This window comes from Tetrao urogallus (genome assembly GCF_951394365.1).
Source record: "Tetrao urogallus genome assembly, chromosome: 2".
In the NCBI taxonomy this organism is placed as follows: domain Eukaryota; kingdom Metazoa; phylum Chordata; class Aves; order Galliformes; family Phasianidae; genus Tetrao; species Tetrao urogallus.
Window position 1 is genome coordinate 36842792 of NC_136814.1, and position 27118 is coordinate 36869909.

A 27118-nucleotide genomic window follows, 5' to 3' on the forward strand; every position below is an offset into this window, starting at 1 on the left:
GTCATGATGCTGATCCACAAACCATTCTACGTAAGACTTGTTTCCAGGAGAAAAACAAAAGAACACGTGTTTCTTCTTAATAGTTTTGGTTTCTGCATGGCTTCTCAGACTTACTACTGATAAGGGCTGTGTTTAAATTGTATAGCAGTCTCAGATTAGATTTCCTCCAATCCAATTATTATTAGCTTTCTAGTAAAGAACTCTTACATCAGAAAGGGATAGAAAAGCAGTCCAAGCATTTCTAGCAGTCAGTGAACACAACCACTACAAGCTTTTGGAAAAAGGGCCTCTGTAACTCAGTGGAATAAAAGTTTGTATCGTTCATGCACTTTGTCTCCTTTGTTTTTCAGCACCTCCAACTCCTCAGGCAGGGAACGGAGAGGACACCAGCTCTGTATGTAAGGTCGCTTTCCCAGCTGCTTCAGTAAGAGCTCCCTGGGTGCTGCTGCTTCTTGAACAACTGTTCTTCCCAGCGCTTGAACTGCCAAGGCTGCCTTACAATTACCTGGCATAGAGAGGTGTTGTTTTTTATTGTTTGTAGATCTGCACTTGAATTGTGAAACGAAGCTGTAGGCAGAGAAAGGAAATCCTTTTACCATCCTTTACCGTGGTGCTTCAAGAAGGAAATTAGCAGCTAATAAAGGCCAAGATGTGCAGTAGGTGGATGGATTAGAAAGGTTCCTATGAACCATAAAGCCTGAGCGAAAAGTGTGTCCATTTCACAACTGGTGGCATTTCCAACAGAAGCTATCAGGATAACATCTGACTTCCACTCTACTCAGCAAATGAGCAAGGGTAGCAAAGAAGACTGGTAACAGCCTGGAACCTGAATAAAAACTCTAGTGGCAAGAATAGAATTAGCAGCAGCAAGAAATGAGTAGTGACCTATTTCCAAGGAAATATATAGCCATTAAAAGTACCATGGGAGAATGAAGGAACTAAGACTCTGCTTATAAGTAAGGCATATTTTACTAATACATGAACAGATAAAATGATATTTCACATGTTGCTAAGAGCTTCACATCATTACAGACATCATTTGAGCTACAAAAGTAAGACACTTCGTATATTTCACGCAGAGCTTTCTGGAAATAAACTATAGCACATTTCTCAAATTTATTCAGATTGATTAGCAATAGCTATAATGGCAGTTTTTGCCTTGCCATTGCTCAGCATCCTGAAGACATAGATAGCATGAAAAATATGATAGTACTGTGATTTTCTTGATATTTGCAGAATTACATAATATGAAATACACAAGGATTACTTTGAAAATACATCGGAAAATAGTTTTGTAGCTGAGAATTTGCTCTATCAAATAGTGCCACAGTGCACTTTGTAGCTGTTGTAGTTTTCATGGAAATAAATAGGAGACATTACTTTCAGAACAACCTACATATACTTAAGGAGGAAATTTAACGAAGATGAGCTCTTTTTCAAAAAACACCAAATGAATCTCCAACAGCATCTAGAAAGAACAAGATACTTTTCACGTAAGCATCGAGGACTATGAAGCTCAAAATCTCATTCAACAGTATTAGCTTTAAAATCACAGGAGATTTGTCATCATGAAAATATTTTTGGAGCAAAATGCTAGCTGCCTGCATCTACCAATCTTTGCTGAATCAGGGCACTTCTGCACCTTCAATCAATCAGATTGCAGAACAGAATCAATACCCATGCTGTTGGTTTTGTTCAGCAATCTCCATCAGATGTTCCTGAGATGGATGGTTACAATTGATCATACTGGACCCACAGCTGAAAAGCTTATCTGATCTTGGCCTGACAGGGGACCATTTTCTGTCAGACAAGCATTCCAGAATGAAAGTAAAAATTACTGTCATAGTCCCAGCCGTCTATTTCAAGGAGTTACTAAAGGAGGATTAAAAGCACATCCTGTTGATCCTCAAGTGTTTTTGACATGACTTGAACAGTGAATTTTCTTATTGCATCAGGACTGATCAAAGTTGTGTTTGAGATAAGTAGCAATTTTTCCATGGACTTCAGTAGCAGCTGGATCAGACACTAGAACTGCTTCTAAGAGGTGCTCATTTCAGCTCCTAGGCAGCAATTATGACAGCAGACATACGCTAATCAAGAACTGAAAGTAAAACACTACCATGAAAACTCCTTTCTCTATTTACTCCCTCCTCCAACCTACTTGGACATAGAAAGAAATGCAGTCTATTTGATTTTGTTCACTAAGTAGTAAAAATGTCAGTGACTGAAGACTTCTGAGGAAGTACAAATATTTTAAAGTTCAAGAACTAGAAATATTCATCTTCAGCATGGCACTATAAAACCTTTCAGAAAAAATAATCCTCAAAGTGCACATCAAAATTTTCAACAAAATCCATGTCAAACATTTCTCGTGGAATAACCAGGGATTTGGATACAGCAGCAGGATTCTGTTGTGGAAGAAACTGACAAAAGGTTGAAGCAAAGCATATAGTAATGCCTAAAATGGCATGAAATGCTGCTGATCCTGTCACTGCAAGCCTAAAATCTTGTTAGCCTTAGCTGACTGCTGCCTCCAGTTTTATAGATTCTTTGCCTAATATTTATCTGAAGAACAAGATACTGTTCAAGTAAGTTTGTGGAACACTTTTACATCATATTAAGTTTTAAGTTTTCTTGTCTCAGTGCTTTTAAATTTGTTTGTATAGACAGTATTGTAACACTGAATTAAGGCTTTTGTTCCTTCAGCTGCCCTGCAATTTGAGGAATAGCATCTGGAATTTAAAATAATAAAATTGCATGCTTACATTTATTTCCTAAATAAGGTGTGTAAAGATGGTCGCGTTTTCATAAGCAGCAAACTTCTTGACTAATGAGACTGGCCTGCAAACACTTGGCCATGAATAAAACTGTTCAATCAGATATTGATAATCAACTCCCATCTTGTGGGCCTTAGAGAAGCAATGTAATTGCTATATAACAATATTCTAAAGAAAGCAATCTATTTAATTACAAAAGGTTTATAAAAGCCCAAAACACGGCAGCAGTTAGCGAGAAGCCATTCATTATAAACGCCTGATTAAATGAAGAGAACCTTGTTCTCTTCAAAGCAAAGCTTGAGGTTTCACAATTAACGATTTCCAGAAATAAAGCAGCTGAGCACAGACAAGATTAAGACAGCAATTGAAAAATGTACCCTGATCAATGACAACAGTTACAGTACACACCAGTTTGCTAAATAAGTCTTCACCATTCAGTGCAGCTTTTTCTTACTTTCTCTATCACAGCTGCCCCAACATGAAAAGATATGTATGTATTTGTTCTCACAAGATCATAACAGGAACAAAAGTACAGAAAGATCCACCAACCACAGAGAGCTGACACCTTTTTAGACCCTCTGTACTTCACTTGTGAAGCTCAACCTAGATTCCCAAATGATGGCTGGATTAAAAGGGAAAACAGTTATCCATTCTCTGGGAAGAGAACCTTTCTGAAATTTAACAACAAAAAAGTAATATACATTTTCTATTCTGTTTCAAAAAAAATCATATACAGAGACAACACGTGGCACTTGCAGATTATTAGTAGAGCTGAGTTACATCTTCACACTATATTACACTCACTGTATATTATTACATCTTCACACTATATTACTATATTACTTATATTACACTATATATTATATATTACACTATACACTTATATTACACTATATATTATATTACACTATATTACTTATATTACATCTTCACACTATATTACACTTCACACTGTATTACGGGAGAGGAAAAGGGCAAAATGATATAGACTAAGTACAGGAAAGTACTAAAGAATAAAACATTCAGTGAAGTTGCACTCTTGCACACATTAAAAAATGGCATTTAAAACACCTTGAGCAAGGAAAACAACAACAAAAATTGGATGATCTTTGATCTGAGCTGGGTAGGTAACGTCTCTGCGCAGATACAGAGCTGATGCAAAAGTTTTAACATCTTCGAAAGTCCTGGAAAAAGAAGGATGATTTATTTTCATATAACACAATACTGTCAGACTCAGAACACGAGCATTCTGTCAAGAACTTTCATGCACATAATGATTCCAGCAACTCCCAAGAGGTGGTTTTTGTTGGTAGTGGTGTTGTTTTGTTGGGTTTATTGTTATTTTTTCCAACAGCTTGCATGTTTCTGTGAGAATCCTTCTTAGTTTTTTTTTGGCTCAAAGCTTGCTTCCTGAGGTTTTTCTTGTGATAAGACTCTGAGTGACTTGTCAAGGAGGCAAGTGATGGGTGCTAACTGTGTGACAATCGATATCGCTTTGGGAACATTTGCAAGCCCCTTCCCCCAGAGCTGCTTGCTCTGTAGAAGAGCGGAAGAGAGTGCTCAGGAGTGTTCACTGGCGGAAGATCTGGCCTGTGGCCAAACCACTCCAGCTAAGTATGGAAGGCTGGGGGATGATACCATTGTATCTTGCGAAGGCAAGATGCAAGTTGGTGCCTCCCTGCTTCCTCTTATCTGCTGGCAAGGCCAGAAAGATAAGAACAAAGAAGGTTCCTGCTGAGATCCCAGAGCCAGAAGCTGCCACCGCAAGGAGAACTGACTCAACCACCTTGGGTTTGAGCTGTCACTCAAAGGAGAGCTGATTCGACCACTTTGGATTTGAGCTGTCACTCCAAAAACAGCTGACTCAACCACCTTGAAGCACTGAAAAAGGGCCATCATCACCATGGTTGTCGTCGTCATTGGCAACAGGACAATTCTGCCTGACGACCCACCGCTACTGAAGATTAAAGACTGAACTACGAACCTCGCTGGATCCATGGTGGTGACTATCTCCCTCTTGCTGCCTATAAAGACCCCTTGCTTCTCCTTTTCTATCTTTTCTATCGCCCTCCTTCCCTTCCCCCATTACCCTAATTCATAATAGTGTCCGTTCTCCCCTTCCCCATTTCCCCTGATTAAAATTTATAATAAACTGGTTGGACCAACATTTGAACCGTTGCTTCTTAATCTCACGCCGGGTATATAGATAATAAAAGAACCTCCTCTCCCTCCTATAAATTGGAGCGAGACAGTTTCCCCTAGCAGTAAGCTGGCTACAAGTTAAGTATTGATTCTTCCTTTCTCTCTCCCACATATTAACATGACTATAACTCATTAATCACATCCATAGATTACATAAATGAAAACTCCCTAAGACTTGTTTTCAAATTATATTTCTAATATTTTGATGGTAGACAGAAGATATGGGCTATAGTCTTTATTTTCACTTACTATAAGACAAATCCTCAGAATACCTATATTTTAAGAAATGCACTTGCTACAACTCTTGCAGTCTTCTATCCCCTATCTACACTCTACTGAAATTAAATTACTTTCTGCGAATCCCACACCTCTAGCTTCCTTTACTACATGTACACATCCTACCAGCATGGAAATTTCCTGAAGATATTGCAAGGCTCCTAAGGGTAGGGCTATTGACTCCAATTGACATTAATGTCCAATGCTTCCCAGCAAAAAATTCTCTTTCTAGGTCAGATAACTGTTTCGCACTTTGAAATAGACATTTAAAAAACATTTTAAGGTTCAAGTTTGACAGAGTCTACAAAGGATCCTGTCTGAGGAAACTGACATTCAGGTTAAGGGGGCTGCTCGAAGGAAAATGGAAAAACAGAAGAGGTTAGCTGGTTTGATAAAGAGGTAGAAAAGATGATGAGCTAAGATGAAGTATATCTGAACTTCTATGTTCCATCCACTTATTTCATGCTCTTTTTGTAGGAAGGAACGGCAGACATTGCCCTAGCATGAGATCAGGATTTTTAAGCAAAGGCCATACTGGTGATACGGCAGTCAGGCAAAAACTCCTGAAAACAAGGTCTTTAACTTCTCAGCCATCATGGCAGATTAGGGCCACATGGGATAATTTCTAGCTTACTTTTAGACATCCCCATTCAAGTTGGATCAAAAATCCAAAACACCAAGTTTGGTAATCTCAGTTGAGCTCTATTTGCACAGCTATTTATATCAGGCATGTTGGCATGGTCAAAAATCTCAAGATATTAAACCACGGTGGTATTAATAGAACAAAAGAACATGGAGGCTTACTGCATTGGTTTTTCAGTTCTGTTTCACTGGACAGTATACAAATTAAGGGGGAAAGTGGGATAAACATATTCCTATTCTGTTCACAGTTTATTTTAATTTTCGAAGAGGCACCTACAAAGGCCTGACAATCAAATCAAATGACTTTGTAGGGGATTAGGCCTGACAAACAAATTGAATGACCTTGTAGGGGGCTGAACAGGCTTTGCCATGCCAAGGATATGATAACTGAAAACAAAAGAATAATTTCTCCAGTGACTGAGAAGACATACTGCTGCTTCTGTACAGAACTAGTGTGCTGAACTATAAAGCTACTTTTTTTGCTCCTCCACTGCTCCAACAACATAACACCCCGTTTTTTCCAAGACATGTTCAGGTAAATCAGCCAACATTTGAATCATTTTTTCATGAAACTCAGTCACAGTTAATAGTAAACTAGACTCTTTCTGAAAAACAGAACTTCTAACAATTAATATTCTCAAAGTCCCCCTTCTCCCTGTTACTGTTTCTGGACACCACCTGTTTCAGAAAAGAAATTAACTGAAAGGGTGAACAAAGACTCATATTGCTTAACAAAGATGCAAATTATTCTCAAATTTCATCAGCAAGCAGTGAGATATTTTCAAATACACAATAAATCAGGGAGGTGTGTAGGGAGAAATAGTATCATCTCACCATCAGTATCACTCCCACACAAAATAAACTGATCTACGACCTTCCCAGGAGTAACAGCAGCACTGAAATAGATCTCATAATGAGGATGCAAGTTTAGAGACAGTACTCCTCTCCTCCGTGGAAGCATTCAAGGCCAGGCTGGATGGGGCTTGCAGCAACCTGGTCTACTGGGATGTGTCCTTTCCTATAGCAAGGGGAGTTGGAACTGGATGATCTTAAACCCAAACCATTCTATAATTCTATGATTCTCTCTTGATAGTCACCAATAAATTTTATCTGCCTCAAAACTTAATCATCACGCTGCTAGCCCAACTACAAAATGTGTGTCAAAAGTAAATTATTCATGAAAATTAAAAACAATTGTTTACAAAACATTCTTTTTCACCATTTCTTACATCCTTGTATTACTTAGAAAAGCACCGCAAAAAAACTTGTATGCATTCTAAAATTGTCCGTCTTTCCTGCATGCTCCATCAAGTTCATTTACTTCAACGAGGTAAAATCTTACCATAGCTTTTCAGTATAGCTTGATATAAGAGAACATCTCAATTGGTAAAACAATGAGACCACTTTCCTTTATAATTTACCTTCTCTTTGGAAAGAAGAACAAAGATATTTCTTACTCAAGGTAACAACTAACAGTGTGAAACTGTCCCAGCTAAAAACATTTGTATAACAACAAGGAATAACTCTTCCAAACATGTTCTCACAATGACAAGTTTTGCAGGCTAAGATGAAGATCTTTCTCAATGTGTGGATAAAGTAAGTGGGATAGCATTTGAAAGCCGCTGCTTATAACACAAGGTAACATCTCCATTGGGTTACACAGAAGTAGACCTACTTACTCGGTCAGTATGAATCCACTAAAGCTGTACTCACTCAATGATCTGCTATTGATTTCAGGAAAATAAATAAACTAACAAATTCATACCATTCAAGTCAAACTCTGGCCACATTTTCATATTCCCAATATGAATTTCAGACTAATAAGACACTCTCCTTCAAACGCTGGAGATACAGAGTGGTGGAGTGGAAACATCCCAAACATTAACTGAGGCAAAGGTGCACGTGTGAACAAGAAACCAAAACAGATTTCAATTCTTATAGGCTACTTCAAGGCCAAATTAGTATTATGACTTTTTTCCCCCCCCAGTATTTTGGCAGTATAAAAGAGCATTCTAGTAAAGTACCACTCCAGCAACAAGAATCAGCTGATCAACGAGCATATTTCTTATGCCTCTTAATACACAAAGAAAGGAAGTTATTATTTTTATGAATAATTAAAGGGTGATACATTCCAAAGCATTCAGTTAAGAACACACTTAGTGTTGTGGTTTAACCCTGGCAGCAGCTCAGCATCACAAAACTGTTCGCTCACTCTCCCCAAGTGAGAAAGAGAAGGATTGTAAAGGCTCATGGGTTGAGATAATAAAGACAGTTTACCAGGTAAAGCAAAAATCACACATGCAAGCAAGAAAAAATAAGGAATTAATTCAATGCTTCGCATGAGCAGGCAGATGAAATGTTCAGACACTCCCAGGAAAGCTGGGTTCAGCACATGCAGTGACTCCTTGGGAATACAATAGCCATCACTCCAAATGTCCCCTCTTCCTCCTCCTTTACCCCAGTTTTTATTGCTGAGCATGATGCCATATGACACGGAATGTCCTTTTGGCCAATTCTGGTCAGCTGTCCTGAGTGTTCCTTCTCCCAGCTCCTTATGCACCCCAAGCGCCTTGCTGGCAGGGCAATATCAGAAATACAAAGGACCTGGACAGTATGCACAGCTCAGCAACAACTAATATCATCACTGCTATCACCACTATTTTCACCCAATATCCAAATCCCAGCATTATACAAGCCTCTTCAAAGAAAATTTGCTCTATCCCAGCCAAAACCACGACCCTCAACTTCTTTAAGAACCCAATAGCAGCATTTATTCTTTTAGGTTAATAATACAATGTGTATACTAACTTTGAAATCATTTACTCACATTACAGCAATATTTACTGCCACTGAAAGAATTCTAAAATGATAACAGCATTGACAGCTTAACCTTTATTAAACTGTTAGTTAAAGATTATTCTTTTAACATAAAGTCAAACATAAACATTTCAAAAATTGTAACTTAAAAGATCACAGATTGACTACTTAAAAGTCAATTTTCTTCATAAAATGTGTCTTTTCTTCACAGTTAGAGATCAGAAAAATGAGACTTCCCTGCCATAATATTTTATGACATTCACTTTTGAATAATAATTGAGGCACTTTAGGGGATTATTAAGAGCTATGAACAATTAGCTCACTTAACATTAAATCTGAAGAATAATCCTATGGTATTAACTGTTACTTATGATAGTGTTGCTGTTATTTGCTTCTTAAATCAAAGTGCCAGAAGCTTATAAGTTTGTATAACACTGGTCAACTCCAAGATTTCAGAATACGTGATAATAGTAATAATTATGCTTCTCATACTTTTCCACAAACAAAAGATTGTTTGCACATGAATTAATCCTCAGAATCTAACTGTGAGATAGGAAGACAGGAAAGTATCATTACACTTTATACAGAGTAGAAACAGACTGTGGTCAGCTGAAATCAAGCATGAGACAACTGAACAGGCTCAGTCATCTCATTTAATGTTTTATCATAATACTGCATCTCTGATATTGTTCCAGCACATTATATTCTTTTGAAAGTTTTAACTACAGTTGTCATCACAAAGTATTTTTAAAACCTGAGTTAGTATTTAGACAATAAAAACAAACCTAACCAACAGTACACACAAGACCTAAATTTGGAGCAGATAGATTTGAGAAAAGGAGATCTGTTTGTACACCAGTTGTTCTTACTAACTCAGTTTAAAACCTTTGCTGACTTCATAGAAAAAAAAAATAAAATCACATCATATTTCTGTATGACATTGACCTAATACACATTCAGATAACAGAAATCAAATCCTGTTGAGCATCAGTGCACAGTCAGTGAGACAAATACGTGGCCCTCATTTCAAAGCCTTCCTAAGGACAAGAGGGGAATTAAACTTCCACATCTCACCCTGCAATTAGCTGCACACTGCTACGACTAAGATCGTAATACCTTCATGGTCCCATATGCCTGGCACATCTGAAATATGAGTTCCTTGATCAAAAATTAGGAACAATAAGACCAAATACTGAGCTGGATGGAAGGGAACTTCTCAATAGGAAGGATTTTCTTCTCGTATTTGCATTTGAATTCATTTGATTTGTTGGGGTAGTTGTGGTTCTGGGCTTTTTTTGGACCAGAACAGTGACAAAAACAACAAAACACTCCCAGTGAATACTAAGGGAAGTGATGAAAGAGAATAGATGCCACTTTATTTTTCCTTCTGGCAAATGGACCATCAGAAAGAAATGCTTGCCCACATATCTATCACGGTTACTCCGTATCATATCCCAGAATGGGTCCTAGCCATTTCTCCACTTCCGCCACAGACAATTTTTTTCTTAGTGCATAATCTTCAACCTGCAAAGGGAACACAAAACACAATGAAAATTTGGGAACTCTGGCTTTTTGTGTTGACAAAAACTTTTGAAGCATCTGGACAAAAGCTGTTTTTGAATGCTGTAACAACGCCTCAACAGACTGTGCAAGTTACCTGATCTTTACATATCTTGCCAACAGCAAAATATTTTGATTTGGGGCTGGAAAAGTAGAGGCCAGAAACTGCAGAAGCAGGTGTCATTGCTAATGATTCAGTTAAACCAATTCCTGAAAAAGAGAATGGAAACATACTTGTTCTCCAGATAATAAGTGTAAGTTCAGAATCTTTTTCTGTCAGACAGCTTCAAGCAAATTCACAATCAAGAATCTTTCCAATGAGTTAGAAAGATAAAACTACTATCTATTTGTCCATCCCAAAGAAAATACATAAAACTTTAAATACATTGCAGACTTTCATTACAGCATTACTATAGAGTAACTGAACTGTTCGCAGGAAAAAAAAAAAAAAAAAAAAAGGATATTTTTGAAAATGAAATGGCTAACTAGAGCTTTTGAAACATATGAAGGTATTTTGGAAGTGAATTAACAGTGAAGCGTTCAATATGTAAAATATAAGAGGAAAACAAATAGAATTTCTTCTTTTTTTAAATGTTACCATCTCAAGGTTACTGTGGACTAGGAAACACAGTGCAGAATTAGCTTTTATTTTGTCTGTATATGGAACGCCTTCTTGTAGCCATAAGGATGCTAGAAATTTTCTCTCTGTATAGCGAAGTCCTTTTTGCATGTAATTTACTAATTAAGGACAAAACTCCTTTAGCAAAACCATGGGAAGTATTTTGTATTTTTTTCCTTGCATGAGGAAAATAAAAGCAACAATGGAAGAGGAAATGCAGCCATTTCCAGAACCATGTCAGTTCCATTTTTACATGCAGTTCTTCACACTCTAATTCTTTGTTTTGTTGACATTTCATTCTCTCATTAAACAAAAACAGCTGAAAAGTCTTAGTAAGGTTGATGTAGTTACCTGTTGTTTCCTCAATGTTAGCAAGCTTCCACATGGTGAGTTTTTCTGTATGGTCAGGCTGGCTTGGATAACCAGGAGCAGGCCGAATTCCCGCGTATTTAATTTTGCGTAGGTCAGAAAGATCTAGCTGCTCATCACTACAGTAAGCCCAGAATTCCCTTCTAACTCTTTCATGGAGTTCCTCGGCAAATGCCTTGAAATATAGTGAAAAAAAATATATGTAGGTTCCACAAAATATATAATATATATATTTTTATTGAAACAAATGCAGTAGTTATTTGATGAAGGCGTACAATGATAAAGACTTTCTCTTTGTTTCCACTTTGATTTTTTAAGAGAAAGATCTTATAACAGGTGAAAACTTTGATCACAGTAAAACTCCCATACCATGCTTATTTTTCTAGTTCAGACCTTTTCATTTTTTCTCTTATTGGTAAATAACATGGTTGGGTTTTTTTTGTTACCGTGCCTTAAAATGCTACACGGTTAAATAAGCATCTAAAGCGGTCACTAAAGATGATGAAGTTCAGTAGGTAATGGCAGTATTACATCATTATAACACTGAAGACAATAGGTCTATTTTGGATATCTCCTCCTGTGGAATGGAGATCTACCTGTGGAATGCCATTCTGGCCATACTGGTTTCAGATGTAAATACTGATTACTGCTCTTTTTCAGCATCGGATCTTTCTTCTGATTGAAAGTGAGTGGCAGTTGTTTTGTATCTGCTCTTACAGATTATACTACTTTGCCAGCAATGGCTACATTCAGGAGAAATTTCCACTTCGGTAAACATCCTTCAATGGCATCAAATACTGATTTCTAAAACTCCCTTATAGTTTAAAGTACACAACTACAGCCAATTCTACTCGCCCTGAAGCTCCTATAAATTTTACACTGATTACTCAGGTATAAGCATGGAGACAGAGGTAGAGTTGGAGAGAAGGGCCAGAACTTTCTAAACCACTTCAGTTACAGCTTTAAGAGCATGCCTAAGTCTAAGGTACATTAAGTCAAAAGACTTGTGCCCTGACACATCTCCATGGTTACCATTAAAGCTGAAAGCACATCAGTGCAATGTCAAGCAACTCAAGAATATTGGGGGTTCAATCTGGGTCTGAACACACATTCTCTTGTAAGCAAAGCAATATTTAAAGACAGTTTTGTTTAAGCAGCCTTGTTTAACAAACGTAGTAAATTCTACCAACTATCAAAACGCTCAAAAAGAACTTGGAGGAGTTTTTGCAGCTGGGAAGTAAGGATAGCAGAGTCCCTTCTGGCTCAGAAGACTATCTCTCTTAAGAGAAGCTCAAGGGAATCAGTTCACTTCCAGATTCAATACTGGGCATGCACTAACACAACAGTCTGAGTCTATGCTAAAACTTGAAACAGCAGTTTGTCAAAACTAGAACACAGAAAATTTGCACGGAAACGTGATAAAACTTTATACCTCAGCCAGTCGATCTCCAAGTGCCTTTACCATTATGATATTGTACTCATCATCCTGTCTCCTGAAGTCATTGCATAACTCATCCACACCAAAGCAGGCTACAGCAAAAAGGCCTAAGTAGTCACAAACGCCAGAATCCAGTGGTGCTATGAAGTCAGAGAGACAGTAATATGGATCTGTACAGGCAGAATCTTTTTCAGCCTAAAGTAAAATAAACAAACAAACAAGCCAGAACATTAAAAGAATATATTATTAGTGCATTATTGATCCAAACACCAGGATTATTAAGACTAAAGGGCTTGGAGAATTTCTGAAAAATACCTAACTAGTCTTTGAGCCACAACAACTTTCCTCCCCTTGAATTAGATGAAAAGCACTTCTACTCTTCTGAGGGTGTTTAGATCATTAAAAAACAAAATGTCAAAGGAAGGAGATGCTGTACTGAACAGGCACAGAGAGATGTTCTGGTTCTATTTACAGCTGGTAAGATTTAACAGCCTATTCTGCAGACAAAGTATTACAAAATAGCAAACACTCTTGTGCCAACCACTGGGCATGAAGAGGAATTTTCCATCTGTAATACTCAGACTCCACATTTGTCAACAAAATGGACAGTTGATAGTTTGCACCTCAGCTATGCAAACTGCAGATTTCTTCAGCAGCTCCCACTATGGAATGCCTGTGAGAGTCTATAAACACTCCTTGTTTCTTATGCCACAAACCACACGCTCAGTAGCATAGAAAAAAAACAGTACTCTTGGAATTACGTTTGCATGATCCACGTACAAACTGAAACAAAATTTGTCTATCACTACTGAAAAGTTGAACCCCAAACAAGGTTCAAGGGGGTTTACGCAAAAAAGAAAGACTCACTCACCACATCCTTTCCCAAAAATGGAGAAAAGGGAATAGAAACAGGTGACTGAATGCTGGCAACAGCATTTAACAAGAAGCTGAGGATGAAATCAGTGTTTATTGTAGGAACATAACTGCTGTTTAAAAAAAAAAAGAAAAAGTGGGACAACTCCTGTATATCTGTGCAACTTACAAAGAAATGAAGTTAAATCATGGTTATCACTTTACTGAAGAGTCCTCTCCAAGTTTTCTTATTCTATGGTATTCCAGTGTTTAATGATGCTTTCAACCCAATCCCAAATTTAGTTTGAAAAACAAAAAAACCACCATCACTTCTCACAATCAAAGATAAATGCTGTATAAATTATATACTACTAAGTTATAACAAGTACCATAAAACAGAAGAATTTTTGTTTTCCTTCATTTGATCCCTATTTAAATTTAAGGTTCTTTTGTTTTGATCATAGTTACAAGAAAATACTAAACATCTGCTTTTAGATTTCCATCTCATGCTTAATAATGACAACATCATAGGGAGAACTCTGTGTACTGAGAGGAAGATTCTATATACAAAACAGAAGACAATTATTCCTTTCTATTTTACTCTGGTGAAGCCTCTGCTGGATCACTACATACACTAGATTGAAATACGTTCAGCTAAAACGGGTGAGATTCCAGAATAACAGTACCCACAATAATGTAGTTTCATGTTCCTAACCTCTCAGACATCCTCAATAAATTGCAAACACATGAGATAAAAAGAACAGGAAAAGAAAATGTAGTAAACTTGATTTGGCTATCAAAATGTTTAACTAGGTAGTTAGGCCCTGGAACAGCATCCCCTGAATGTTTCTGAGAACAGTTTACATAAACATCTGCCAAGGACTTGAAGATACACTAAGATCAGTCTCCACGCAATAGATTACCTGTTCCAGGAGTTGGTAGACAAACTTTAAGCTATGTACTTCTCCGTGCAATTTTGCAATACTGGCACAGAGTAAGAATAATGTATTTCAGAAATTCAAGTTATTTGTAAGATTTGTTTCTGCCATATTTGATGACAAAATATATGAACTATCAAGAAGCCAAAGTGAAACGCAGGGAAGGAAGAGAAGCAGAATATCTTGAAAATGTACAAGTTACGAAAATAAATGCAAATGCCAGTATGATTCGAGCATAAATACTTAAAATAATGATTCTCACAACTGGAATTAGCAGCAAACTGATTATAAACTGTCTCTTAATACAAGAAATTTTATATAAAAAAATTAAGATTATCAGAAACATTCATCTCCACTGAACTTTAGTTTCCAGATATTAATTAAAAATATTTTTCATCTTTAACATACCCAAACAGAAATTTAAGGTAGAATCCAGGGATATTATTAGGTTCTAACTTAGCACATAAGAGTGACATGATGAATATATTCAGCACAGTGCTTTAGAATGGTTTAAATAATAAAAGGAAGACAAAACAGAGATTTGAAGCTGCCAAGTCTATGAAGCATTCTGTACAACTATTACAATGCAAATTGCTACAAATGCTACAATTAGAAATACTTGGGTCATTATTAGCAAGATCTTGTTATTACTGAAAGAAATGGCAAGACAAGCACAGACAGATAATGGCAATTACTTACTGCGTAGATATTTATTACAGCATTTCTGCTCTACTCCTACAACTCAGAAAAAAAAAAAAAAAATCACTTTATTCTGTTACTTTACCTGTTGCCTCAGGCCACAAAATTTTGCTACTGGTTCTGAAGATCCCACTGCCTCTTCAACAGCATACAAATAGATATCATCTTGAACACTTCGAGCTGGCCAGAACCCAAGCACACCCCTTGCTTGTAATTTCTTTTGATTAATCAATATTTTCAGAAGATTTTGAGCATCGTTAAAAACTTTCTGTGCTTCTTCGCCTATTTAAAAAAAAAAAAAAAAAAAAAAAAAAAGAGAGAGAAAACCTTTTGAAAAGACAAGCATTCACAACCAGTTGAACAAGTCCAAAAACTGCTTAAGACTGATTCATTTTCCACGAAATTCTCTACTGCAGCAATCTGTCAGCCAGAGCAAGCAGTGAGCATAGCAGTGTGATAATGTCTGTACAGCTGTAACAGCATGCATCTCAAAACAAATGTTATAGCCATCACCATCCTAATTGGGGCAGAGGACTCAGAATGAAGTGAGCAATACGGAAAGTATGCATGCATCTACATTACCACAATGCAGTAGAATCCTAAACATTTTCTTCAACTTCATCACGTATTCCAAAGCCTACTGAGTAGTATCAAAAAGAGGAAGAGCCCTCTTGACATCTTAGCCCTTAACAGGGACATGTGCTAATTGCTCTGTTGCCATTTTCTGTCGTTAAAATAGCAGCCCATGTTTTAGCAGTGAATTCTAAATGACTAAGCACCTTCCTGCCTCATGTGTCAACATCAGTAAATGTTGTTTTACACAAATTAGTTCAGTTAACATTTAAGTGCCAATGAATCATAGAATAGTTTGGGTTGGAAAAGGACCTCGAGGTTCATCAAGCTCCAGTCCCCCTGCTATTGGCAGGGTCACCGGCCTCCAGTATGCATTTTTATCATTTCTGTCTATTTCAAAATATTCACAATCTGAATGCTGCATGCACACAAAGTAAATGCAACTTCATTACTTACCTACTGTTTTATCATTAAATACTTTAGGAAAACTCCGGTTGGGATATTTTCCTCTAAGTTGCCAAACGTCAAAGAAAGGCTTCCAGTCAATGTACTCTACTAGCCTCTTCAGGTCATAATCTTCAAAGACTTTTGTACCAATGAATTTTGGTTTCACTGTAGGAATTAGAAGTACAATCTGACATGAAGACAATTATTTAATATTGCTCTAATATGCGCAGCATAATTGATGCTTCCCAGCCTCCACCACTGCAAATGAACTCTTCTAAAGTAATTTCAAATTCTCACTGCCACATCCTGCCCAAGTTATACCATACTCTGGGTTTAAAAAAATAATTTAAAAAGAGTCATAAAAAGTCAAAATAGAAAATGTAAGGTCTTCTGTAATTTCCTGTAAATCAACTCTTACTTGATGTTTGAATTCTCTACTTATTTCATGGGATAAAATATTCAACGTAAGATCAGAATCGACCTATCCATACCCAAAAGATTTCATAGGCCTGCGTCATACGTAATTACAAATGCCACTTTCTATATACAGACATAATGAGCTATGGTATTGTAAAATAGTTCTGACAATATGAATCTTGTAAGAGTTTTTGCTACCATCACACACACCGTTGTGTGTATGCATCAGAAGTGAAAGAGAGATACGGACCTTCGATATGATGCAGCCACAAGCTTTGTACTTGTTTAATCCCTGCTGTTCACTACTTTATAACACAGCTTTTATTAATATGAGCAAGTGAAAAATCAGCATTTCCTTGAGACTCTATTTTATCCTTCAGATTCTATTCCCCATTCCACTGGGGTGGTAGTGAATGAACAGCTTTGTGGAGCTCTGCTGCCTAACAGGAGCTAACTTGCACAGTCTTGTAAATGAAGTGACAAAGCAGTCACCTGTTAATGCCACTACAGGAGGCACCTTCTTGTGGAAGGTTGTTTATACTTCTGGTGTTTGGTATTAAAACAACAAAAATGGTACAGAGACAGGTAGAAAAAATATCTACCTCTTTCTCCATTAAATTGTAAGGAAGAATTTGAGAAAATGGTGTGTCACAACTACTTTTGCCTAAAAGCAGTTCATAAGCTTTGCAGTATGAACAAGTTCAATATTATTTTGGAAAGGCTGCATTACTCTGATTTTTGATTATATGGGCATTATGGGTGACTCTGGTTTAGATTTTTTTTTCCCCCAATTTCTTATTAATTTTTGTTTTGAGATGTTTTGCTTTTTTTTTCTTTTAATTACTGTGAAAAATTATAAAGTTGAAACAGATCAGCAAGATGGAACTTAAGCAATAAAAAAAAGTCTGCTCATACAGACCTGAGTTTACTCAAGTTGTTACCCTATTTCTAACACAATGCTACTACATCTTGAAGTTTAATGAAGCACCATCCAATTAATTAAACCAACAGATAAAATGAAACAAAGACACAACAAAATCACCACCTCTACAATCAACAACATATAAACTGACCGGGTTTGTGGTCTGACAACCAGTCATTATGGAAACCTTTTCTTCTAGCTTGCTGTAGAGACAAGTATCTTCTTTCCTGTACGGACACAAAGGTTACTCTTATGAAAACACACATCTTTCTAACAAACTCTAACCATCACAGTGGTCATACAATTCTAGTCAAAACCTCTTACAGGACAATTCTGAAAATAAACTAATTTCAATTCCAAAAACTCCTAACTGAATTCACTACAATATTCTCTTTAAATGACAGCCCTGCACTTGGTCATCTCAGTCTGTGGACTGATCTTAAAAAGGATAGTCTTAAACTTGGCTGGATTCATCTTCTGAGTATGAGGCCTCAACCTTTATCTATGTCTGTCAAAAGACCATTCAAGAGTCAGATCACTTTCAGTTTGCTTCTGCTTTTCTCTACAAAAATGATAGAAAAGCCAAACAGATAAACAAAGTCTATATACACTCTGCCACTCCGCACCTTTTATTTCTCTCTGCTTTCCTTTCACTCTCCTAAAATTGCAGTACAAGTTCTCTACTTTGAAGCTGTTCAGATCCCTAACCAAGACAACACAAAGACAACAGGAAAATGCGGTAGCGTGAAGTACACAATAGAACACAGTACAGGATCAGCAAAAACAACTGGTGTCATTTTAGTTACCTCAGTGCATTTCCCTGTTTTCAGCTACTGCCATGCGAGAGCACTGACTTCCTGAAGACTGGTTAAGCTGACATGACTGCCAGCCTCATAGAGCTATCCTAGGTATCAGTGAGTTTTCATTTCAGACAATCAAGATTTTGCCAGCAGTATGTTAGACTCATGTAGAATTATCCCCTACAGGCTAGAATTTTATTTATTTATTTTGTCAAAATCAGCACAAGTATATATCAAGGTCTTCATAAAGAGATGAAACTCAGTGTTAGTAATTATATAAGTACCTACCACTTCAAACAAGAGAAAAACTAGATTATTTACATTTGTACCTTAAGAGACTCATAGTGCTCTTGTCTAATTTCTTCGTATTCCTCTAATATTTCTTCAAAGAAATCATCCTTTACACTTTCATCTAAGAGCTGGGAACACTGCAGAAAGGAAAGAACACACTATGAGAACACAGTATGAATTTCAGACTAAGCTATCTTTCAGACATTACTTTCAGTGAACTTTATCCAATTACATCTGACAGTACTAACAGAGTTCCATCTTGCTCTCAAAAGACCCAAAGAGGGATACTCTATGACTCTAGAGGCTGAATACTCAAACAACAGGCAGCTACTTCTGTCTTTTTTTTTTTTCCTTTTTTTTTTTTTTGCTAAGACGACCTATTTGTCTAACAGAATGAGCTCCTATTCCAAAAATCTTCACTCAACCACAGTCAGCCACTTCATAGTACTGTTTTCCTGTCGCCATATCTCTAATCTCACAAATATACTCGAAAGGGAGAACAGCAGATCACGCATAATCACATTGCTCCTCATTTTTAAACATCTCAGAACTACAGTCAAGGATTCAGAGTGAATCATGTCACCACCGTTAGATAGATAGATAATTAGACAAACTGACATGTAAATATAGGTATCCAATGACAGTAAGTCAAATTAGCTCAATGAGAAAACTAAGTGGCTATAAAAAAACTGCTGAAGCAACACTAGTTTAGGAAGTGGTCCCTGTAGTATCTCTTCCATTTTTTGTGATAATATTAAATCTTAGACAAATAGATGAGAGGCATAAGAAAGAAAAGCAGGGCATATATATTTGCATAAATGAGAAATTATAGTTAGAACTTACAACCACAACACTCTTGGATGCATCCAGGACATGAATTACAGGTGCACTATAGCGGGGGGCAATTTTAACAGCTGTGTGTGTTCTTAAATGAAAAAGAAAGTGAGCATTTCAGAACTGAAACAAACAAAGCAGGAAAACAAACAATAGTCCCTGCAAAATACAAAGTACATCCTGACAGTGCACAGACCAGAATTTCAAAACAAGAAACCACTGATGAGTAGCAGATTTTTAATAATAGCTACATAAAAACTTTACTTCAAAGAGTATCAGAATGCTTCATAAGTAATGAGACAGCATATATTTCCTCAGTGTCTTATTAGCTGACTGAAAGTCAGCAATTCGTTAGTTTAATTCTCAGAAATTTCAGGTTTAGTTTGGAACTTTCTCACTTACAAAAGAAAAATAGAAAAAAATAAGGTAAAATCTTGTTTGCTCATCGTACAGCTTTCCCTCCCACATGTTATCTTCTGGGTGTGTGGATTAATATTAACATATTCGGTGATGATTATTTCAATTTCTATAATGCTCTACTTCAGAGGCAGAAGCTTTCCATTTACCTGAAAAAGGAATTCTGTCAATGGCAATAAAACAGAGCAGATCTGCATCTGCTATGTCAGCCCAGTCACTAAAATAAGAACTCCCAGTTTATTTAATATATACTCTATTCCAATCAAACGTAAGCAGCAGGCCCAACCTCACTTTTCTTCAGGTTCTATCAAAAAGTAAAAACACTTGAACATAAGGTTAATGATGACTGTGCAACAGTTCAGTAACCAGTTGTCTAAGAACACCTTAATTTGATTCTAGGTTGATATTAGCAGCTCAGTTTATTAGAAAGAAAGATACTTTATCATCCATTTTGATAGAAACAGACAAAGTAAACAAACAGAGCGTAATCCTACAGTGGCACTGTATCATCAGGTACAGGTATTTTTTTAAACAAACATTACCACAATAAAACCACCACCATTAATTGTCAACATCTGAATTTCACAAAAGCACAGCAAATAGCAAACAAATAGCACAAAATAAGCACAGCAAATAACACAAACATTGCTGCAAGCTGAAGTGAAATTTCATTATGTAGATTCTGTAGTCAGAATCTAGTCTCTCTCTTTCAAACTAACCTCATTTTCTGCCTTGCCAAGTACACATGGTCTACCCATTACAAATCATGATGTCTACCTATTTCAGAGAATAAACGCAGACAGTTCTTCATTAGCAAGCTCTAACGTATACACAACTTTTCAGAGTACATGAGGTTAAACTTAAAGCTGTGCAAGTGAAATTAAATACATACTACTAATCTAATTTCCCATAAAACATACGTTCATCTGACACATTTTAAATAAACTCTGTCTGGTCACATGCAGAATTATATTTATATAGAGTTCATGTGAGTACAATTGTTTACGAATACAAAGCATATTTTATATGTTATTCAATTATTTCTACATTTAAGGGCAAAATTCATGCTGCCCATCTGCATTCATCTCGACCTATAAATTTTAGAGATCTGTTTGATGCTGCTTATTTTACATCCATTATTATGCCACAGTGCTCCACAGACACTAAAAAGACAAAAAAAAAAAAAAAAAAAAAAAAAAAAAGGCTCTCTAAGGCTCTTTATTTAGAAGTGCCCTACCCATTTTTTTGTTTGTTTGTTTGTTTAGGAATAAACCCCTTGTTTGTTCTCAGTACAGAAGTCATAACTAAAGAGACTTGCGAAAAAGAAGAAAAAGAATGTAATGAATCATACATTATAACTGTAGGACCAATAAAGATGGGTAGTGATCCTGCTATTTCCTGTTTGCTAAGGCCAATAATACAAAATACATGTAGCTAATGGTTCTGATGGGCTATGTGCTGCTCTGCTAAAGGAAGTAATACTGCTGACAGCTTTTAGTTATGCAAGAAATGACCTCTGCAACCTCCTTAGCTGTCACCTACTGAAGGATACTGTACATAAACCACTTAGCAAAGTATGACAAGGCCACTACGCAATGCCCAAAACACATCTGTGGTAATGCTCATACTAGATGTCAGCAAGCTGTCAACACTTTACTTCAGGATATCATAGCAGCTGCATTATTTCATTTGAATGGATCAGAAAGAACAAGGTATCAACAAAAAAAGAAAGTTCAGCCTAACAAAGACAAAACGGTAACTACTTAAAGGTAAGCTGTTAGAATGTATCATCTATCACCCTGCTTGAACAGGTTTGGAGGTTCGACCCAATCAGCACAGTGTTGAACAATGATGCCGGAAACTTCCTGAAAGATAATAGCACCCTGATGTCTGTATGACCATCTCTAGTCTCAAAATCATTCACACTGGGGAATCAACTTTTTACAAGAGTAGACAGTAAGAAGACAAGGGGGAATGGTTTTAAGCTCAAGGAGGGGAAGTTTAGATTGGATGTCAGGGGGAAATTCTTCACAGAGAGAGCGGTGAGATCCTGCAACAGGCTGTCCAGAGAGGTTGTGGACACCCCATTCCTGGAAGTGATCAAGATCAGATTGGATGGGGCCATGGGCAGCCTGGTCTTGTACCAGATCTGGAGGTTGATGGCCCTGGCTGTTCCATGCAGGTTGGAACTTGATTATCCTGGGGACCCCTTTCAACCCAAGCCATTCTATGATTTTGTGATATTCCGATTCCCATTCTACCCTTTAGAATAACATAACTGTATTCATATGAATACACATATTAATTTTTAGAAGTTACCACAATAGTATTTCCACATACAAAATACATTTGCAAAAACAAAAAGTTGTCTGCTATTTGTTCTATTCCAAATACATCTTAGCACTGTATTTCAGCACTTGATAAAAGAAATAATAGTCTTAAGTAAATAAATATCAAGCACGTGCGTCTGGAGAAAATAAGGAAAAAGGGAGAGAGAAATGGCTACAGAGATTTTTCCCTGGTTGACACTACTACCATACACATTCCCCAACTTCCCAAAGGAGATATCTTACTTAGAAGTAGTTGCTCCTCCAATCAGCAAAGGAATCTTTATTGCCAATCTCTCCATTTCTTTGGCGACAAATATCATTTCATCCAAAGATGGGGTGATGAGACCAGACAGACCAATAATATCTATTTAAAATTTACAAACACATGCATATAAAAGGTTCAGGAAATCCTGTAAAAATTTATGCATCATTTTAGAATGGAAGTCTTTAATTCCTAGCTTCATGCGTCAGATAGAAAACACTGAGATAGAAACCATGGTAATGTCTTCTACATTAGACAGGTTTACCTAAATCAGAAAGCTTTCCAAGAATGAAAGTGATTCTGAATCCTCAGTTTAAGAGATTTCTCAGTCTTCACAGCTGCTGAATACCCACTGCTCCAGCTTCACAATAAACATACAATATTTCTGATTGGCAAACTTCAAGCCTCAGAGCCTGAGTACTCTGCTCTTAGAAACAGCAAATGCCTTCCAATTTCACCACCTGTGTTCCATGCAAATCATCTTTTACAAGACTGTTTCACAACTGCAACTCAGTTCAGAAAACTCAATTTTTTTCCTAGAATAATTCATTCTATTCCTTTGCTTTGGGAAGGCCAAATTCTTATACTGATTTAAAACCCAACATAAAGTTAGTCAGCCTTTCCAAATTTCCATTTATCCACGTGTAAAACAAATACTAAACAACAAATACTAAAGCATCTCTACAAGTAGAGTTGTCTTTTTAATGCAGGTTTTCAGTTCCTTGGGCTAAGTTTCATGGAAGAGCCAAATACTAAATAGTTATTACTGTTAATGGAAAAGTTTTGATTTACCTGAAGGTAGCCTGATAAAATAATAGACAGCACAGAAATGCAATGAGCAGGAAAAAAAAAAAACAACAACAAAAAACCTGAAAAAAGCAGAGAGCAAGGTTTGAAATTAAATAATTCAGGAGTACTAATGAAATCTCTCTATACCTGCTTTGTTCTCAACAGCAGCTCTCAATATCTTATCACATGGAGTCATGACTCCTAAATCAATAACTCTGTGAAAAGAAGTGAGATGACAAGATTCTTTTAAAGAGTTCTGTTAAAGGGCAAACACATTGCTCTTACTGCAAACAGCTTATTGGACTTAAAATAAAGATTAATTTGTTTGTTTCTCTCCACACAACTGCTGGGAGTTCTAATATAGAAACACCTATGAGTCTGGAAAAAAATTCAATACACTAAATTTACTAATGACACAGAAGACAGAAACATTGTGGGGTTTTTTGGTGATTAATTTTTTTTATTTGAGGTCATTCAGGCAGTACTAAGCATTTTTGTGGTATCACACCTTATGTCAGGAATATAAACTGACTTACTTTGTTGTTGTTTTTTTGTCATGCATTTTACGAAGTGAGACACTGCTGTTTGTTTGCTAGCACTCTATTCCTATTAGCCCAAGCCATTGTCAAAGTTTCTACTTATTTCCCACTCTCCTGCTTCAAGTGAGACACACAAGCCCGCTGGCTTCATTCAGTCTCACTCATATTCACAATGACAGAAAACACCACTCATTTAAGTTTAAAAAATAAAGAAAAAAAAAAAAAAAATCAAAGTTGGAAAAGAAAAAACAATTTCAAGAAGTAATGAAACAGGGTACATTGCATATACACAATGCTGTTATTTCCCTCAGTGCTTTGTGTTTTAAAATGATGAAATTATCTTTGCTCTCTTTTAAAGAACAAGTCAAAAACAAAACAAAATGAATGAATGACAAGACTGAGTTCCAGAGCATTCAGGTCCGCACAACAATCGACAGAGGGCCCTGACAGAAATATGACCGTTCATTCCAACACCGCTGTCAACCCTGCTGTAAGCACACAGGCTTTGAAAGTACTGACTCTTCTTGAAGTTTCATTTTTTTGAAGCTCAGAATTAAAATCTCATCTCCTATGTAACAAGATATACCACAGTTAGTTTTTAAAACCTTGTAGTTGACAAACAACTTGAAAACCATACCAAGATTTCCTTTTATCCCAGCACACCACAAAACACACAAGCAGTCTCGCCTACTGGAATTGTCCTGCCTGGTTTCTTCAGATAATACACTTCTATGTTTAAGGCTTTATACATACATTTAAATAATATTACATGCAACACTTAATTCTCCTACTTACTTTTCAGTTTAATATTAAACTGTATTCATCTTGGATGGCAATTGTTTAGGAAAAAGGAATTACAGAAAGATGCCCTCTTGCCTCCACATTTGTAGTAACTGGTACAATCTATGTTCCCTGTCACAGCTATGGGAAGGAAGAACAGTTCCTAATATATGCCCATCTCTAACTATTATGTTCACAGCTTCAGTAGGCCTAGTATACTAATTATTTAGCTTTTTACAGTTATGCTACCAACTACACAGTTTTAGTCTCTTTACCTGAAGTTGTTGCAGCCCAGAACGACTCCCACAATGTTCTTGCCAATATCATGTACATCACCTTTCACAGTTGCTAGTACTATTGTACCATTATAAGGATCCTGAAAGTTGAAGAAATGGCACAAGAATTCAATTACTCATAAGCTTCAGTATTCTCTTATCAGCAGAAGTGATATAATCAATATTAACAACTCCTTCATAAGATGCAGGTAATAAAAACTTGCACAAGACACGTTCATGCAAATTGACTGCATGTTTTTCAAAACTGTTAAGAAAAATAACACAACACCACTCACAAGAAAATCAGACTTGAATAGCATTCTGTGTAGTGCAATAACTGGAATCCTATAAAGTACTTCTGTTTCAAGTGAAAAACTCACCAATAAATATTTTAAATATTTAAAATAATAGGTTATGCAGGTTCATGATCATACATCTGCTCATGCATCAAGGGCAATCTTTCTCCAATGCAGTGGTGAGCAGAATGAAAGAAATTCCATGAGAGGAATCAGGAAAAGCAGAAAAGACTCCTGAGCAAGGAGGTCCTCAAGTTCTGGGCACATATCCAAAATGCTTCTTTTTAAAAATTTGATAGAGATCCACAGCCACAGCTATTTATCCTCAAATGTAGCTATCAACTCTTTATGCAACATAAGCAGCAAGAGACATTTCAGTGCAGTGATCAGGCTACTTCAAACTGCCCAGTTTGAACAAACACTTTGGAAAAAGAATCTCCTTGAAGAAGGGAATGCGCGCTGTCAGACTGAACCTAAGTAAGGTGGCACTCAGCCCTGACAAAGGGTCCTGCCAGAAGGGTAGTAGTGGAATTCCTCTACAATCCTCCAGTAAGACATGAGTCTTCGTGATACATTTTTAGAGGTCTAATTCATATTGTCGTTTGGAGCAGCTCCAGCCATGTTTGCATTGATGCAGGATGAAATGCCAGTAGCAGACTACCTGATTTGCACAGAATTTAAATCAAGTGGAAACCTGAGCACGTTGAATTTGAAAATACCTACCAGCCCAGCCAGAACGTCACCTCCTTTGCAGAGGGCCAAAGCATATTCAATTCATTGACACTATAAATTAGTTTCATTTTCTGGGGGTTGGGTGGCTTTATATAGAGATAATAGCATTTACCATTTCCCATGGTCCTAACACAATTACTTGAGACATTGGGAATCCTTATCAATGCTGCTGCTTACTAAAAATCTACCATCTCCTCAGTGCTCCCATTTTACAGAAGAACACAGAACTACAAATGCAAAATGAAGGCAAGTCAGCCATCTCTATACAAAAATGCAAATTTTGCAGCTGAAAATAAGTTGCTGGAATGTAAGAGAAAGGTTGGGAAATAAATTAACCAAACATTGGGAGATCAAAAAATGTTGCTTCCAGGAACTGCTGATGATTTAACTAGTGACTGATATGCAAGTAAAAACATTGCCTATGAGAAGAATGAATACGTGAGCTGAGCAACAAACAACCTGGGCCAGAGCACACAGTATTTCAGCATTTTGAATAAACCCTACTTAGGGCACATTGTGGTTTCAACTGTCTCAAACAAGGAGGTCCTCAAAGTTCTGGGCACATATCCAGAATGCTTCTTTTTTAAATCTTGATAGAGATCCACAGCCACAGCTATTTATCCTCAAATGTAGCTATCAACACAATGCATTTCCCGGCAGTGTGAGACTAAAACCATCCTGCAGGTTACAGTAACCTGGGTAACATTAGACAGATCAGCTACTAGAGCCTGTAACTCATTTTTGTCCCAGTCCAAATCTAAATTTGGGGATAAATGCAGCTGGTTTTTCTCTCTCCAGTGACAAAAATACTCACAAAGATTAAACCCTTGCCCAGCAGAATGTGGAAGAAGCAAAACAACAGGGGCTCTACATTTTCCCTTCTGTTCCCCCTCAAGCACATACAGTGACTCACAATCTTTTGTGGTATTTTTAAAGGACTTCCTAGATTCCACTTATCACATTTTAGTCAGAGAATTAAGTGCCAATAGGTCCTAGTCCAGTGCTCAGGGAGGCAATACAGTAACAAATTTCACTGATTTCAAACAGCACCAGAACAAACCAGAAGGTACCAAATACCAGCATTGTTATCTGCATTAAATTAAGAAACAGCAGAAGCAGGAAAAAGATGACAAACAGAAAGGTGACTCATGACAAGAGAACAGATCTGCTTGAGACATTAGAGAGAAGACACTGTCTTTACATGCAGAAAAGACTATGGTTCCAT

At 36.8% G+C, this 27118-nt stretch overlaps 1 protein-coding gene across 1 annotated transcript in view; it reads right to left on the reverse strand.

Moving 5' to 3' along the window:
* Positions 1-10151: 10151 nt before the first annotated feature.
* The window catches only part of MTR (5-methyltetrahydrofolate-homocysteine methyltransferase), a gene marked incomplete at both ends in the record, with an annotated part of 45784 nt that continues 28817 nt past the window's right edge, over positions 10152-27118 (reverse strand). Inside the window, 12 exons of the mRNA XM_079550088.1 lie at positions 10152-10238; positions 10372-10484; positions 11245-11437; positions 12695-12895; positions 15275-15471; positions 16219-16374; positions 17700-17775; positions 18678-18776; positions 19483-19564; positions 22464-22584; positions 23419-23486; positions 24866-24966. Coding sequence (XP_079406214.1) covers positions 10152-10238; positions 10372-10484; positions 11245-11437; positions 12695-12895; positions 15275-15471; positions 16219-16374; positions 17700-17775; positions 18678-18776; positions 19483-19564; positions 22464-22584; positions 23419-23486; positions 24866-24966 — 1494 coding nt within the window. The remainder of the gene's footprint in view (positions 10239-10371; positions 10485-11244; positions 11438-12694; positions 12896-15274; positions 15472-16218; positions 16375-17699; positions 17776-18677; positions 18777-19482; positions 19565-22463; positions 22585-23418; positions 23487-24865; positions 24967-27118) is intronic.